The 17,418-nt window shown below is 45.6% G+C and overlaps 1 protein-coding gene across 5 annotated transcripts in view; it reads right to left on the bottom strand.

The window, feature by feature from the left end:
- GLI3 (GLI family zinc finger 3) overlaps nucleotides 1–17,418 on the bottom strand; it is a 277,561-nt gene that overhangs the window by 15,362 nt on the left and 244,781 nt on the right. For all 5 annotated transcript variants that reach the window (XM_053218660.1, XM_053218659.1, XM_027071602.2 and 2 more), the window contains 2 exons: nucleotides 3,528–3,677; nucleotides 2,016–2,180 (listed from right to left, as the gene is read on the bottom strand). In XM_053218660.1, coding sequence (XP_053074635.1) covers nucleotides 2,016–2,180; nucleotides 3,528–3,677 — 315 coding nt within the window. The remainder of the gene's footprint in view (nucleotides 1–2,015; nucleotides 2,181–3,527; nucleotides 3,678–17,418) is intronic.

The raw sequence follows: 17,418 nt of genomic DNA on the forward strand, positions 1-17,418 counted from the left end.
CCTCTGGCAACCACTTACCTGCTTTCTGTCTCTATGGATTCGCCTAGACTCCCTAGAGGTTCTCACAAAACAAGTACAGTAGGTGACACTACAAGAAGTACGGGTAGTAAAAGCTTTTTTATTATGTTTTAAAATATTTTCCTTCGTTTATATTTGAGAGACACAGAGAGAGACAGAGCATGAGCGGGGGAGGGGCAGAGAGAGAGAGGGAGACACAGAATCCGAAGCAGGCTCCGGGCTCTGAGTTGTCAGCACACAGCCTGATGCTGAGCTTGAACCCACGAACTGGGAAATCACGACCTGAGCAGAGTCGGGTGCCCAACCAACTGAGCCACCCAGGTGCCCCTGTAAAAGCATTTTTGACGTGAAAATATGGGTATGTGGGATCTCCCCCAAAGCATCCTCAAACAGTTGACTAATAATGAGATTCCAAAGGATGCAATCTCCTTAGTCCACCATGACCCTTTCAAAAAGAGTTCACACATGTGAACCTGTACATATGAGCTTCAGTGTGAGTGTGCTTTTAAGAAAGTGTGGGGGACGGTTGGGTGGCTCAGGGGGTTAAGCGTCTGATTCTTGATTTCTGCTCAGGTCATGATCTCGCGGTATGCATCGGACTCTGTGCTGACACTGCAGAGCCTGCATGGGATTCTCTCTGTCCCTTTCTCTCTGCTGTTCCCCTGCTCGTACTCTTTCTCCCTCTCTCTCAAAATAAAGAGATAAACTTAAAAAAAAAAAAAGTGTCGTTAATCTCTTCAGAGATGTTTTTGCTCTGTCCCTTAAGCTGAAGGGACATTTGGCAAGGACCTTAAAGCCAATGGTCCCTGAGCTGAAAGGTCAAATGCTCCTCTCTCACACACTGCAACCACACTGATGACGTGCTTAGCGGGGCAGAACGATGTCTCCTGTTGACAAATTCTGGCCAGCCATCGCATTTTTACCCAAAACGTGAAGAGCTTTTTTGTTCATCTCTGGATTCATTCAAGAGAAGGCATCACAGACAAGTCAGAACTTGAGCTAGACCTTCAAATAGAAGCTGGAGGCCTACAGGTAGACATGCATTAAAACACAGGCAAAACAGGGGCACCCGGGCGGCTCAGCGGGATAAGGGTCCGACTTGGGCTCAGGTCATGATCTCACGGTTCATGGGTTCAAGCCCTGCATCGGGCTTTGTGCTGACAGCTCAGAACCCGGAGCCTGCTTCGGTTTCTGTGTCTCCTCTCTCTCTCTGCCCCTTCCCTGCTCATGCTCTGTCTCTCTCAAAAATGAATAAAAATTAAAAAAAAACCAGAACATAAGCAAAATAGTTTGGAATCATTTTCATTCTTACGCTCCTTCTGACATTTTGGGGGGATAAGTACCTACAAATAACAGCAACACAGCAGGAACCACCCATTAACCATGGGGCTTTTATTCAATATGCGGTCTTAAATGACTGACCAGCAACCATTCTGGCTTGCTGAGAATAGCTCTCCCAAGATCCTCTGGAATTGAGAATGTCTGGAAATCCTGTTTAGCCAAGGCTGGTTGCCCTGTGAAAGTCTTTTTGGATATAATGCATTTAAAGATACCACCTGGAGAAAGCAAACAAAAGTGGCTGTCTTAGCAGTAAGCTATCAGCTGTCAGCACACTGCTTCTGATCTATCCTGGGTGCTTACAGGGTCGTCCTCTGCATGGATCCGTGCTATTCCAGGCGGAGCAAGCGGTAGCAATGCCACAGTTAAATGCTCCGACTGTTTGACCAGTAGGTGGCAGTTCTGAACAACGTGAGACTAGTCAGGGGTTTGAAGTTCCCTCCTGATCTGCATTCCGCGGCAAACCAGGCCCCTTTTCAGCCCCTACCTCTGAGGCTCCGGGCCCCCACCTGCAGCCGCAGCCAGTGCACGCTCATGCTGGGGATGGCAGACAGGAAATCAGATGGGATGGGCCTCCCCTCCGTGTGCATTGCCCACGAGGGCTCTTTGTTTGCACCACGAGCTCTGGGCCCAAAGAATGTCTCGTGGAGGAGCCTCACCTCATTGGAATGCGTCCTGTTTTGGTGCTTGGCGCGATCGGAGGCATTTGAGAAAGCCTTGTTGCAACCTTCGTGCTCACAGACGTACGGTTTCTCTCCAGTGTGGGATCTCAAGTGCGTTTTCAAGTTTTCTAGTCTCGAGTAGGCCTTTGTGCAACCTTCAAACTGGGGACAACAGGTAAATCTGCATTACTCCACACAGTCCCGGCTAATGCCCAACAGTCCCTCAGAGTTGATGAAAGACTGACGTCTGGAGGGTCAGCAGCTTTTCAAAACCGAGGAACAAAAGTCCACTAAACTCTGCATTTATTGGGATTCAGATGGGGCTCAGTGCAGTTCAAGAGACTGCATTTTCGGGGCTAGTAAAAGTCCTGGAGGTCTTTTTTTTTTTTTTTTAATAGACCACTCAATGTGCACAATGGGTTTCATTATCTGCTCACTGATCTCCTCAAATTCCCACTGATTTTAGATTCAGCACAAAGTTCACTAATATGGCTTTGTGTCCATACAAAGGCACGGAATTTGATCATGTTTGTAAAGGGCCTTTAAGATGTAAAGTGCAGGGCTGAGCAGTGCCCATGTGTTTGGAGGCACCTCAGGGAAAGAGGCTGAGTCCCAGCCACCCTGCGGGTCGATACCAGGCCATGGGGACAGACTAGGAAGGCAAAGAAAAACTCTCAAGTCATCTGGGTTATACTTTTAAAAGTGAACTCAAGTGTTTCAAGTCCAGGCTTGTACCTCCTTCTGCCCTCCGAGTCCTCCAGCGTGATGGGCATTTGTGCTGGGGCCGGCGTGGTGGTCACATGCTTATTCCCAGTGCCTGCGAGGGCGTCCCAGCCACTGCTGCCCACTTGCCACTCCGCACAGCTGTGCTATCTGATGTGCTAGCTGCTTGCCAGCAGAGGCTGACTTTATATTTACCGTTCTTTAAATTAAATTAAATTAAATTAAATTAAATTAAATTAAGGGGCACCTGGGTGGCTCAGTCGGTTAAACGTCCAACTTCAGCTCAGGTCATGATCTCACGGTCGGTGAGTTCAAGCCCTGCGTTGGGCTCTGTGCTGATGGCTCAGAGCCTGGAACCTGCCTTTGGATTCTGGGTCTCCCTCTCTCTCCGCCCCTCCCCCGCCTCTCTCTCTCTCAAAAATAAACATTAAAAAAATTTTTAAATTAAAAAATTATCAGTTCCTTGGTTGCTCTGGACAAGTCTCAAAAGCACCCAAGAGGCACATGTGGCTCATGGCCACCTTGTTGGACAGCGCAGACGACTTCTACTGTCCCCCAAAACGTGGCTGTTGCTCTCCACTTCTGGCAATCCCCCCCATTTCAGAACCCCTTCTCAGAACTACCGGCGTTCAACACAGACCCCCGTGCCTCCAGCCACCCAGCCGCACCCCCCTCAGCTTGGTTCATCAGCATAGCATGTAGAGGCCCGCGGGTGACCCTGAACCCCAACCTGACACGCACTAGTGCCAGATGGCCCCAAGCCAGCAGCCTGTGCCGCACACTTACAGTGCATTTGTGAGGCTTCTCCCCCGTGTGTCTCCTCATGTGCACCACCAGCATGTACTGGGCTTTGAAGGGCTTCTGCTCTCTCGAGCAATCCAACCATCGGCACACAAATTCCTTCTTCTCACCATGAATATGGTCATTATTTATATGCTGGGGGTTGGAAAAAAAAGAAAGGGAGAGAGCAATGCAGGACTCCTTTCTGAAGGCTACAGAAGGGGGCACAGAAAGTGCCCCAACCGGAGGCCCTAAGGAACATAAGACAATTTTATATACAAGTGATTTTGTGTCAGTTGGTATGTTTCTTAAATAAATCTGTGCACGCTTCATTTCTAAGTAGCAGGAGTCTCCCTGTTCGGAGGAAGCTGGGTGTCCCAGAAATGCCTCTGAAGGTGGGGGGGGGGATTGTGAAATGAGGTGACCCGCACATCCTCGCTGGGCCTCTGCAAAGTGGGGGGTCTCATGGTCGACAGAGCAGCTGGGTGCTCCCCAGCTCACACGCGCTCTGGGTCCCGGATTAGCGCTGTGGCTGAGACTGCAGAGAACGGGAACACGAACACACGTGTGTGTGTGCACACCTGATTCTGCATAAAGGGCCAGCAAAAAACCAAAGCACCTTTTCAAACTACACTTTAGTTCCAATTTGTGGGGTTTTTTTCTCCTTGGGTAATAATCACAGACAAACGAACTAGATACTGAAGAGAACCAGGGAGCAACAAAATGCTTTAGTCTCAGGATCCTAGCCTTCCTCAGGGACAAAATAAAGGGATGGCTTCCCTAAGTGCTAAGGTTCTTTCCAGCTCTATGTAATTCTATTAACTTGGTTTTTAATATGAAGATAAATTTCCCTGAACTCCTTAGCAATTCAAAGTTTTCAAATAATGTTAGGCTCCCTGGATTCACACCCCAAGACCCAGGAAACCTAAGGAAGCACCAGAGGCAGAGAAAGTTCTCAACTAGGATCCCATTTAAGTCAATTTAAATAAGATGATGATGTGATTTAAGTGTCCAGTTATGGGTTAGTGAGGAAAGCTGGGTCCTGGGTGGAATCTGTTGCTTTTATTCTCTGGCTACCCCAGAGAATTATTCTCTGGTTGCCTTCATTTAAGGCTCTTGCAAGCCCTTTCTGAAACATCCACGGAAACCCCCCACAAATGACTCTGTTCAATGAGAGAACGCTCCCTTTGGGTTCCATGCACTGTGTGCTGTGACAGAACACTTAATTACTTTCTTGCTTAGGCTCCGGCTCCTGAATGAGTGGTCTCCAGGGGCCTGAGGGCAAGATGCCACCCTCAGTCGGCCTTTCTCTGTTCCTCCAGGAGGCGGCCCGCTAGAACAAATGACGTTGGTCCCACTTTCTGGAGTTGAAAAATGGGTGCGGGCAGAGAAAGGCAGTTGCTGTGAACTCTCTGTCAGAGAGTTGAGCAGCTGTCGGGAAGGTGGAAGAACCGAGGAGAGTGGGTGACTGAGCAGAACACAGCGGGAGACAACCAGGGTCCTCTCAGAAGCGCTGCAAGCCACAAGGAAACCACACAGAGTCACTTGGGTCCCCAAGGGTGTAGCAACCCAGGACACACAGACGTGGGTGTCCTCTGAAAAGCCAACTATCCTAAGTACTAGCATTTCTTAAAAGTTATGTATATGAGGGTATGAGGAGAACAGAGGTGCTGGACAGGGGACACCATGCAATCTTCAAATTTATGCTTCAAGCGCATCTTTGCGGCCCACACCTATCAGCCAGGACTGTCCCGAGGTATGCCAGAGCCCAGCCTTTAAGCCCATGGAACACACAAGGGCTCTGCAAACTCTCCTTTCCAGGGGAAACAGCTGCTGATCACACAAATCCATTCCCTAAACACTGCTCTTGGTTCACTTTCTCCCAAGCCATTGGAAATAAGCTACTTGGATTGAGGTACACAAAAAGAAAAAGGAGACAGGAGGGGAAGGAGGAAGGAGGAGAGGGGCAGGCTGAGCTGGAAAGCTGAATTAGAACCAGGGCTGAGCCTCCTCCTGGAGGGCAGGATCCACATCTTTTAGCTTCTTATTCTCAGCAACAGACCAGTGTCCCTGGCACCTGGTAGGTCCTCGGTAAATACTTGCTGAATTGATTCGGACTCATGTGCACACTGAACTTTCGCTGGACAGAAGAGCTTGAACTTGATGCTCCTGCTGATCTAACTCAGCTTCATTTCACCTGGTATCCATACAACATGACTGCAAGTAAAGGGTTCTATTACTTGAGGATAACACACTCTCAAGAATTCAAAAGGATTTGAATGCTATGCAGATGTGAGCTCTACCCTGCCGGGTGGAGTAAGTGAATACAAGGTGAGTTCACTCTATTTTGCATGTACACTTCCTGGAGAGAACTGAGTGCTTGTTACCCAAGACTCCCAGGTCTCCGAGGGGAGACGCGTGGGGCTACCTGAGCATGAGCTGGAAAATCAGAGTTTTCTGAGTGGATGCTGCATTTAAGCTGAGTCTCAAGTTTTCTAGAAACACTTTTTCTCATCAATTAACAAACTTTCCTGTACGATCTGCGATTGCAACGTTTTACTGGTCTCTCATGCGTGTACTGGGGCTGTATGTACTCGGATCCACTCCACACCAGGCCCTGTGCCGGGGAATCAGACAGACATGCTTCCTGCCCTAAGGAAATGACAGTCTACCGGAGCCAAGCAGATAATGGCTTAAATTACCATATAATTATAGTTGTGATCAGTGTTATGAAAGGAAGTAACAGTGTTTTCTAAAAATAATTAACAGGGGGTCTCAAATTTGTGTCCAAAGAGCAGGGTGAGTTTCTTCAATGACGTGGCAGGACCTAAGCGAGGGGCAGAGACCAGCCAGGTGTGCAGATCAGGAACGGGGTGGGGAGAAAGGGTCAGCACGGCAGAAAAGTGAGACCTGTGGGACAGAACCTGGTTCCTTTGAAGAATAGTGTGAGGAACATGCGTGGCAGGAGAGGATGGGTGGATGGGTCTAGCAGACACAGGAAGCTTCCAGCACTGCCACTGCGTGGTGCGGTAAGAAGGTAAGAGTTTCCATGGCCTGGGAGGATGCCGCTGAGGTAGGCGAGCTTGGGCCCACTTGGGATGCAGAGTGCTGGGTCAGATCACCAGCAGCACAACTGCAGGATACAACCTTGGACAGAACGTACGTCCAGAGAGCAGCACTTGGATGCCTGCCCCCAAGGACAGAGTACTAAGGTTAACAGGCCTTACTCGGGGCGGGGAGCTGGAATGAGCAACAGGGGAGGCATCAAGGGTGGCCAGTGAAGTCAGAGACTCTAGGAGGAGAGGGAAGGGGTCTGTGCCTCTGGGTGAGGTAACTGAGGAGAAGCCAACACCCCAGCAGCCCCCTCAAGTGCATGCCAAGAGATGGAAGGCTCTGAAGGAGAGGTTTAAACCGGAAGGCTGGGAAGTCACAGCAGCGGTCTACAAAGGTGTGGAGGGACCCGCTGCAAAGCTGGAAGAGAGAACTGACAAGGAGCCGGAGAGCACAGTGACTAAAAGATCCCCTTTTCTATTTATACCTCAACAACTCTCATCGATCTTGGCCTCTGGGATGATCTCTAACCCGGGGATCCCATGGAGATCAGCCATTGGATCCCCACATGGGGAGGGACGCAGAAGAATCTGCACCAGGAAGTAGGAGCGACCTCACTTTCCCAAAGGTTAGCATCTTGGGGATTTTCCTTCTTGGTCCCTGTACAGGAGACCTGAGTTCCATCTCATATGCTTTTATAATTTGCTGAAACTGCTCGAGTGAAAACTTGGAGTGAGACCACAAGTTATTTTTCTTGAAATGAGATCCTACCACCTCAGCCGGCAGGGCCCAGGTCCAAGTGCTGAGCACAGGACGTAATCAATTACTCTACAGAAATACGGATGCATCCTTCTGCCTACTTGGGCAGCTCAAATACATTTTAAGCTGAATACATTTCCTGGCCCTAGATTTCAAGTGAAAATTCAAATTCTAAGAAATCATAGATTTTACATGTCCATGGGTCCTAAATATTTACATTTCTTTCCCAAGCTGCTTTGGCCTCTGTGGTGAGTGTCCACAGGAGGGCTCATCTTAGGGCGGACCCTATGCTACAGTGGGAAGAGTGCGGGGCGGGCATCGGAAAATGCCTCCCAGATCAATTTCTGATGAGCTGTGTACCTTTGGACAGCTCAGTTCTCCCACTTGAACCTTGGTTTTCTTGTCTGTTAAATCTTGGTGATGAACCAGAGATCAGGTGTCGGCAAACATTATCTGTAAAAAGCCAGACAGTAATCTATTTTAGGCTTTGGTGGTCAGAAGTTTGTAGGCACTCAAACTCTGTCGCTGTTTTAGGCGAATGGCCACAGACAACGTGTAAGTGAACAGGTACAGCTGTTTATCCTTGACACTGAGCAGTTCACATGTCAAGAAATATTCTTAAAATTTTTTTCAAGGGGCGCCTGGGTGGCTCAGTTGGTTGAGCGCCTGACTTCGGCTCAGGTCGTGATCTCATGGTTCATGAGTTTGAACCCCGTATCTGACTCACTGCTGTCAGCACAGAGCCCACTTCAGATCCTCTGTTCCACCTCCCACCCCTGCCGTGCTCTTGCTCTCAAAAACAAATAAAACATTAAAAAATATTTTTTTTCAACCATTTAAAACTGTAAAAACCATTCTTAGCTCAAGGGCTGTGCAAAATCATGCAGTGGGCCAGACCTTACCTGTGGGCCATTGGTCTGCTCACCCCTGATTAGGTGATTTCAGTCTCTTCCTTGGACTAGCAGAGCCCATGACATTCTTTTAAAAGTTTTCTTTATTTTGAGAGCAAGAGTATGAGCAGGGGAGGGGAAGGAAGAGGGAGAGCAAGAATCCCAAGCAGGGCCTGTGCTGTTAGTACAGAGCCTGATGCGGGGCTCGAACTCATGAACTGTGAGATCATGACCTGAGCCAGAATCAGGAGTCAGACGCTTAATCGACTGAGTCACCCAGGTGCCCCAGAGCCATGACTTTCTTGGTCAGGCTGGCTCTCAAGCCTGAGGAAGTAAAATTAGAGGGAGGGAGGTTTCAGTGCAGGGCAAAGAAAAAGCCATGGGAAGGAAAAAAGCCAGGATCCTAGGCTAAACAAGGGAGGGACCTAGGCCAGACAGACTCCCCCTGCATCGTGATCCTAGGATGGGGTGGATTTTGCTCACCAAAATCCCAGGTAGCTAAGAAGGCTATACAGAGTGAATTCTTAACATTCCACAGACAGAATGATCCCATGTGAAGCTGGCCTGAAATTCAATGGGCATGTGTTTATTTGTGGTTTCATTGAACATTTGGCTTCCTTGCAGTGAAAACGTTAATCAAATATATAAATAATTTAATTGGGAGGGAAAATAATGCATGATTAAATTCCAAACTAATCCAACACAAAGACATGCAATTTGCCAGAGGCCCAAGCTCCAGAAAGAGATAGATGGTATAAATTACGGTGCTGTATGTCAGCTCTCTCAGCCGGGCCGCTCAAAACTCTCCCTGTCTGAACAAACAGGATGGGGATGCCAGGACCAGGCAACTCCCCGAAAAGGCCGGGTCCCACCACACAGCCTCTCCATGATTCCATTTTCCAAGCGGTGTTGTAAGCCTTTGCCTCCGGAAATTGATGGCTGATGAAACAAATAATACATCTGAGGTGCCCAGAGCAAACCAGCCAAGTTGCTGTTTCCCCACTGAGATGTGTTTGCAGCAAGGTGAGCCAGGGCCAGGCATGCATTCCCGTCTTGTCTGCTCCCCGTGGAGCCTCGGGGTGCAGAGGAAGGTGGGAGAAATCTCTCTGTTGTCCGCCTGGCCATGGAGGCAACCAGCTACTTGCATCAGCCTCGGAGGCTTCAGTGCTGTGGGAAGAAAGACCCTGAAGGAAAATGGGGGAAGGGAAGCTTTTCTGTCACCATCAGCAAAATGGAAGCCACAATGGACTTCACGAAGCTAATCAGAATCCTTTCTTCTGGCTTCGTTATTTCACTCCCAGTAAAGAGCAGGCAGTTCCTCTGCAGTCTAATTGCTAACCCTTCAGATGAAATGCACGCGTGTGGTCTATCGACCCCGAATGTTCGCGGCTCTCCAAATAAAGCTGCTATTCAAGCGGTTCGTGAACCTTGGAAGCACACTGGTGCTTTCTATCTGCCTCCCTCTCCTTCTGCCAGATTCCCCGCCGATTCCCACTCAGAAAGCACAAGCTTTCTAGACGGGTAAGCAGCTTCCATCTGAGCAACCGGGCGCGAGGTGGGTGTGGAAGCTTCTCTCATCCCCGTTCAAACTCTGCCAGCATAGCACACTGGTCAGCAGACAAAGTCCTTAAATCAGGGGCGCCTGGGTGGCTCAGTCGGTTAAGCGTCTGACTTCGGCTCAGGTCGTGATCTCACGGTTCGTGGGTTTGAGCCCTGCGTTGGGCTCTGTGCTGACAGCTCTGGAGCCCGCTTTGGATTCTGTGTCTCCCTCTCTCTTTCTGCCCCTTCCCCACTCGCACTCTGTCTCTCTCTCTCTCTCTCTGAAAACTGAACATGAAAAAGCCTTTTTTTAAAAATTAAAGTCTTTAAATCAGACAGCTCCTTAACATCAAGAAAGTAAACTCCCCACTGTCGTAATGAAAATGTTACCGTTACGCCCACTGAAAACCAGGGACAGCAGGAAATGTAAAAACTTGGGACCCAACGCTCACCACCATGTCCACATGGCTCCCCTGTGCATATACCTTACACACCAGTCTTTCTGTCAGTTTCTACTGTTTCTCAGATAACACAGAACCTTGCCACCGATGTAAAAGGCTTCCACAAAGTGCGCTCCCGCCAAGTTTTTCACAGCACGGGGTACGCGTAACAAGCGGACTGCGCGGTCTTCAGTAGAACGGCGCTCAAGTCGGATCTCTCTCCACACAAACCCATGTACGTAGGTATGTACAAACACACACATGGAGACACACATACACAGCACCCCTGCTTTGACGGAAAAGAAAATAAAGACTCAGAAAGTAGTGTATCTCATATATGAATGCTCAAGACAATGGAACTTGCATTATGGGCTTGCAGGTGGTTGGGTTCACTGAAGCCTGGGGACTCTTTCTGATTCATCCCTTTGCTACATTTCTCTGTTATCTTAACCCACGAACACTCCACTATTTGATGCCATGATCTTATTTTATTTTATTTCATTATTTTTTAAATGTTTATTTTTGAGAGACAGAGAGAGAGAGAGAGAGAGAGAGAGAGACAGAGCACAAGCAGGGGAGGGGCAGAGAGAGAGGGAGACACAGAATTTGAAGCAGGCTCCAGAGCTGTCAGCACAGAGCCCAGCGTGAGGCTCGAACCCACAAACTGCGAGATCATGACCTGAGCCGGTCGGACACTTAACCGACTGAGCCACCCAGGTGCCCCTTCGTGAATTTGTTTTAAAACCGAAGGAAATAGAACCAAAACCCTGCCTTCTCAGAAACTAGAAATGTTCAATTCTAAATCTTTTTGCATGGCCACCAGGTGAGCTCATAACCTAGGCTTGAGCCAGTGAATACATTTAACAGAATTCAATAATTTATTAACTTTTAGGGATTTGCTGAGGACGTAGGTTAAGGAGGCCCCCTATTCTGGTAGAGGATGGGCTATAAGCAGCTAAACAATTTTAAATAAGCTCCATTTTCAGTTTGAATCTTGACTTTATATTATCGATCTATAACAGCTGATCCTTGAACAACACAGGATTTAGGGGTGCCGACACCGTGCACAGTAAAAAATCCACATGGAAGTTGTGACTCCTCAAAAACTTGACCGGAAGCCTTACCGATATTATGTTAATATTATGTGTAATCAGTCAATTAACACACATTTTGTATGTTATGTGTATTATATACTGTCTTTTTACAATAAAGTAAGCTGGAGAAAAGACAATGTTATTGAGAAAATCATAAGAGAAAATACATTTATGGTGTTGCACTATATTTCTTGAAAAAAATCCACACATAAGTGGACCCACACGGTTCAAACCCATGTTATTCAAGAGTCAACTGTACTATCTCTTAGTAGTCCAGAAATATTTCTGCAAAAGAGAGAGGAAAAAATAATTTATATTGGATTAAAGCTTAATTTTTATTAAAGCTGATTTAAGAAACTGAAATTGCTTGTCTCCAAGAAACTGCAAGAATCCTTCAAACCTTTCATCTGAAAGGAGACACACGCCTTCTTGTTTTGTGTATTCTGTCACACATGGGCCATTGCTGGAAAGTTGTACAACTGTCGTGACACAGATTCCATTAGCAGTACCCTATGTTAGGATTTCTAACGGCATTGCTAGGCAGAAGCAGAAAAAGGCAGCAGCCTCAGACTATCAGAGCTGAAATAGGCCCTTTATCTCTATATGCACTTTAATTTTAGATAAATAAAATAATTCAAATGGTTTTGTTGGCACCCATCAATCTTCCTAACAGTATGTGATGCTTGCTGTAGGAGGGATCTCCACGAAGACCTCACAACACAATTGTTTGAATCCATGCTGGTTTATACAAGTATTCCAGCCACCTTCTAGTTTTCTGATATAACTAAAAAATTACACAGAGAAATATCAAAAGGACTCAACACGTTGGGTAAAAAACAGCATTCTCTTCTTCTTTCTGGTTTATGAATATTAAGAATTAGGTAGAGATAAAAAGCAAAAGTCCGCTTCCTGGTTAAGAGGGAATAAACGAAGGGGCGCCCAGGTGGCTTAGTCGGTTGAGCGTCCGACTTCGGCTCAGGTCTTGATCTTGTGGTTCGTGAGTTTGAGCCCCATTGTCGGGCTCTGTGCTGACAGCTCGGAGCCTGGAGCCTGCTGCAGATTCTGTGACTCCCTCTCTCTCTGCCCCTCCCCTGCTCATGCTCTCGGTCTCTCAAAAAATAAATAAACATTAAAAAAATTAAAACAAAAAAAGAAGGAATAAATGAATGGAGTCCTTCTGACAGGTATTCAAATCTTGTTTGTTTCAAGGCACAAATCTGTAACAAAACTATTTTCTTTTATGTGTGAGGAAGACAAAGTTCTTTAAAAGAAGGCAAATGTCAGACAAAGGGCCTCGCAATGTTGCAATTAGACAATGGAAACTAAGCTACCACCCTCAGTGCCACCCTGACCCCGTTGGCTGGAGGTATGCTCCACCCACTGGAGCTCCATCACATTCCCCCTCAAACTGAAAGGAATGATGTTCCGACACCTGTTACAACGTGGGTGAACCCAAACAATACGCTAAGTGAAAGAAGGCAGTCACAAAAGGACTCAGATTGTATGATTCCATTTATACGAATGCCCATAATAAGCAGGTCTCTATAGAAACAAGGTACACTAGGGGTGCCTGGCTGGCTCAGTGGGTAAAGCATGCGACTCTTGATCTTGGGGTTGTAAGTTCGAGCCCCACGTTGGCTGCAGGAATTACTTAAAAATAAAATCTTTTCAAGAAGAAAAAAAAAAAAGAAAGAAAGAAAGAAGGAAGGTAGACTAGTGGTTACCTGTGGCTGCAAAGAGACTGGGAGGTGGGATTTCTTTCTTTCTAATGAAAACATTATAAAATTGATTGAGGGGATGGTTGCACAACTCTGTGTTTATATCAAAATACACTGAGTTGTATACTTTAAATTTTTCTTAATGTTTATTTATCTTTGAGAGAAAGAGACAGACAGAATGTGAGTGGGGGAGGGGCAGAGAGAGAGGGAGGCACAGAATCGGAAGCAGGCTCCAGGCTCCGAGCTGTCATCACAGAGCCCGAAGTGGGGCTCGAACCCACGAGCCATGATATCATGACCTGAGCCAAAGTCAGATGCTTAACCAACTGAGCCACCCACGTGCCCCTGAGTTGTATACTTTAAATGGGTGAATCACATGGTATATGAGGTAGGGTTTCCCTAGTGTAGTGGTTAACATGTTTGCCTCACACAAGTATAGTAAGTGTATGTCAATAAAGATGTTACCCTCTCCTCCCTCCAAAAAAAAAAAAAAAAAGAAAACCATGAAAGTGTGCATTTGAACACTTTGAACAGCAGCGGTTTGAGTTGCATGGGTCCACTTATATGCAGACTTTTTACAATACATTATTATAAATTTATTTTCTCTTCCTTATGACTTTCTTAATACCATTTTTTTTCTAGCTTACCTTATCATAAGAATACAGTAAATAATACATGTGCAAAATATGTGCTAATCAACTATTTATGTTCTTGGTAAGGCTTCTAGTCAACATTAGGCTATTCGTAGTTTAGTTTTGGGAGAGACAAAAGCTATGAACATTTTCCACTGCATGGAGGGTCAGTGCCCCAACCCCTGTGTCGTTCAAGGGTCTACTGTACTTGGTGATGGACTTTGGTGACAGGGGATTGTGGGTGGACAGAGGAAAAGTGGTTGAGAAATGGATCTGACTTTCTCCTGCATCCATCCCCAGACAGAGTAGGGGTTGGGCCTAGCAAATGGTTTCTCTGGCAGCACCAGGCTGTACCTTAATCATAGCTTCTATTACAGAATTCACACACACACACACACACACACACACACACACACACACACGATCCACAGACAGAGTCAAAATAGAACATACTTCAATGATACAATATTTCCTGGTGGATTTCATACTGGACTCAGAGTTAACAACCTGAGAATGTCACATAAGTGACAACTTCTCTGTATATCCCTTCCTCATCTTTCAAGTTGTAGAGATGAGTAGAAAGACGGAGAAAAGGGAACTCTGTGCAGAGATGGAAGCAACACTAAAACATCCTACGCTTGTATTATTTCAAGTGAGTTCATGCAAAATAGTGCATGATTTGAAAAATCCGGTATTTTCTAATGCATTATATAGTTTAACATGTACTAAAATCTCATGGCAAATTCAAGGGTAGTCAATTCAGAATTTTTATATTTTTGGTTTTGTTGTTACCTTGAATTATAAAATTACCAGGTGTAAATGTCTCATTTGCGATATAACTGACCTGGCTTGTATCTCCTCCCACTCCAGAAGTGTGGCAGGTACTGGCTCAGAATCATGTATACACAACGATAGTATACTGGCTTCATAGTAGGATGACCTAACACCACAGGAAATTTTCATTTTTGAGAAGAATTTTTAAAAAGTAAAATGTAAGCGTTAATATAGATTAATGTTATTCATATTACTTAGTTAAAAGGAAAACATCTTCATTCTTGAAAATGGGTTCAGGGCTTCTAACTCCTTGTAAGGATTGTAAAAGTTCTTGATCTCTTGTAGTTTTGTTCTCTGAACTCTAAATTATTTTAGAGGGGTGGCTCAGTCAGTTGAGTGTCTGACTTCGGCTCAGGTCATGATCTCATGGTCCGTGAGTTCGAGCCCCGCATTGGGCTCACTGCTGTCAGCTCAGAGCCTGCTTTGATCTTCCTCCCACCCCCTAGCCACCCCCCCTCCACCACACCCCTGCGCCTTTCCCCCACTGAGCGCTTTGTCAAAAAATAAACATTAAAAAAAATTTCACAAAACATAAATGTAACTCTTCTCTTTTAAGAAGGTTCTCTTATAGTTTAATAAGGTGTTTTGTTAAACAAACAAAAAACCTTTTGAGAACTTTTCTGGAAGGGCCAGCATTTAAATCCCACCAAGATTTCAAAAAGAGAGGTAAAGTGCTTTCATCGCATCTTTCAAATTACTTTCTTTCTACAAATTACATTCTTTGTACAAATTACTGGGCACATTTTGTTTTTTATCTTATTCTTTCAAATACCAACTTTTGTTTGAGGCAAAATAACAATAAAAATACAAACGCGTCTTAAGGAGATGGACTGGGGGCCCAGTTGCCAAAAAGACAAATACAAAGAGTTAAGCAAGTAAAGATTTAGGATTTAGTAACACCCGTCTAGAAATAAGACTGCTAACTGCAGACAGGCAAGATAATCTTAGTTGTGTCATCACGGGATGAAACAGTTTGGAAAACCAATCTCCAAAACACATTTTTAAAATTTTTCATCTTTTTGCAATGAGCCAATCCACCAAATACAGTGAGTGCCAACGTTTCTGATCACAGCACTAGCTCCCAAGACACAGTGTGAAAGCCCCACCTTCTGGTTCTTCAATTGGCTCTAGACTAAGGCCACAGGGCCCAGGAAAGGTGGCCAGAAAATGCATCCTTAGTCACTCATAGGAATGGATCATCCCTACAAACCCAGTGTATCTGGAAAGTGTTACCATCCACAGTAATGGCAGATATCACCAAATTAAAGATTTCAAAAGTCTAACTGTGTCCCCGGGATTAAAATCCTCCCACCCTATGGACCTGGATTTTGGCCATGAAGAGAAAAGAAGGTTAATGGGTAGTTTCTCTGTATAATAATAATTCCTGCTAGTTTTTGTAGAGTAGTTATATTCTTCAACCTATGGTCAAAGCAATTCTTTTGTTATAAACTTTAAAAGGTAGGTTGGATTGGTACAATAATATAATGGCAATTATAACAGGACTCCTTGCACTTCTAATTTTAAGGAGTTTAATGCTTACACACACACACACACACACACACACACACACACACACACACACCCATACACATGATGAAGGAAGACTCAATTTTAAAGTCTTCCTGAATGCAAAAAGGTAGATGTAAACTGTTCCTGTTTGAGATGGAAGACAGAAAGAGTTTCCATTATCTAGAAGCAGAAAAAATTTTAGCTTTTAATGAGTTCTTAATTTTTATGATCTTGGCAATCCACATGGAGCATACGGGCACTGCCCTTTGGAAAGAGCCTGAATATATAGTGTGGTTGTGAGGACATTTGAAATTCAAGAATACAATAAACACAGAGGAGTAAAGATGAGACAGGATTTGAATGGGTGGTCTCTCTTCACCGCCCTTATAAAAGTGTCTATGCTCCATCCACATTACTGAAGACTGATTCTGGACATTACAACAATTGGCCTTGAAACTGGCATACTGTCTTACAAACTCTTATTCATTTTATTTATTCATTTTTTAAGGCTTACTTATTTTGAGAGAGAGAGCAAGAGAGCCAGCATGCATGGGGGAGGGGCAAAAAAAGGGGCAGAGAGAGAGAGGGAGAGAGAATTCCAAGCAGGCTCCACAGTTCCAGCACAGAGCCCAATGCGGGGCTTGAACCCACGAACTGTGAGATCATGACCTGAGCTGAAATCAAGAGTCGGATGCTTAGCTCACTGAGCCACCCAGATACCCCTTTGATAAATTTTCAACCCTAATTTTGAGGTCTAAAATATTTGTCAAAACAATGACAGATACAATAAAATATGTTTGAATTTCAAATGAAAGTCTATTTTTAACATTTGGAGAAAAGTCCAGACTCTTTTTTCCTGGGATCCTTTGAAGACATGAGGCAGAGAGTTATTCTGGTGCCAGCCCAGACCCAACCTCGTCCCTGAGGGTTTCTGCCCACTACACTGCTAGGGGAGGTTCCTGTCTGAAAAGTGCTGGGAGTCTTCCTTCAGAGTCAATGGGAGTTTAGGTGAGTGTGTGTGTATGTGTGCAAAGTAGGGGTGGGGGCTGCTAATGACAGAAACCCAGGCAAATCTCAAGAGCTATTGGAAGAAAGGAAAGAGGCAGGCAAGCAGGCAAAATTATCCACTTGGAAATCTGCCCACAAGTCCCCGCTGAGCTGACTTATTCATTCACTATTAACTCAATGCTTATTTATGATATCACAGTTACTGTGCTAAACCCTGAAGAGGCAACACTGAGTAAGACATGTCCACTGGATTTCGTCCAAGAGTGGCTGTTGGAATGCAGAAAGGAGCGCTGTTTAAAATTAGCTTTCACATCATGGACACCATTGTAAATAAAAAGCAAGCCACCCAAAGGAATGCACCACCCTCTTCCTTCCCTCACGGCCCCACATGACAGAAAACTAGTAAGCTCAAGGCCCCTGGCT

The sequence above is a fragment of the Acinonyx jubatus genome, chromosome A2, assembly GCF_027475565.1.
Source record: "Acinonyx jubatus isolate Ajub_Pintada_27869175 chromosome A2, VMU_Ajub_asm_v1.0, whole genome shotgun sequence".
Taxonomy (NCBI): Eukaryota; Metazoa; Chordata; class Mammalia; order Carnivora; family Felidae; genus Acinonyx; species Acinonyx jubatus.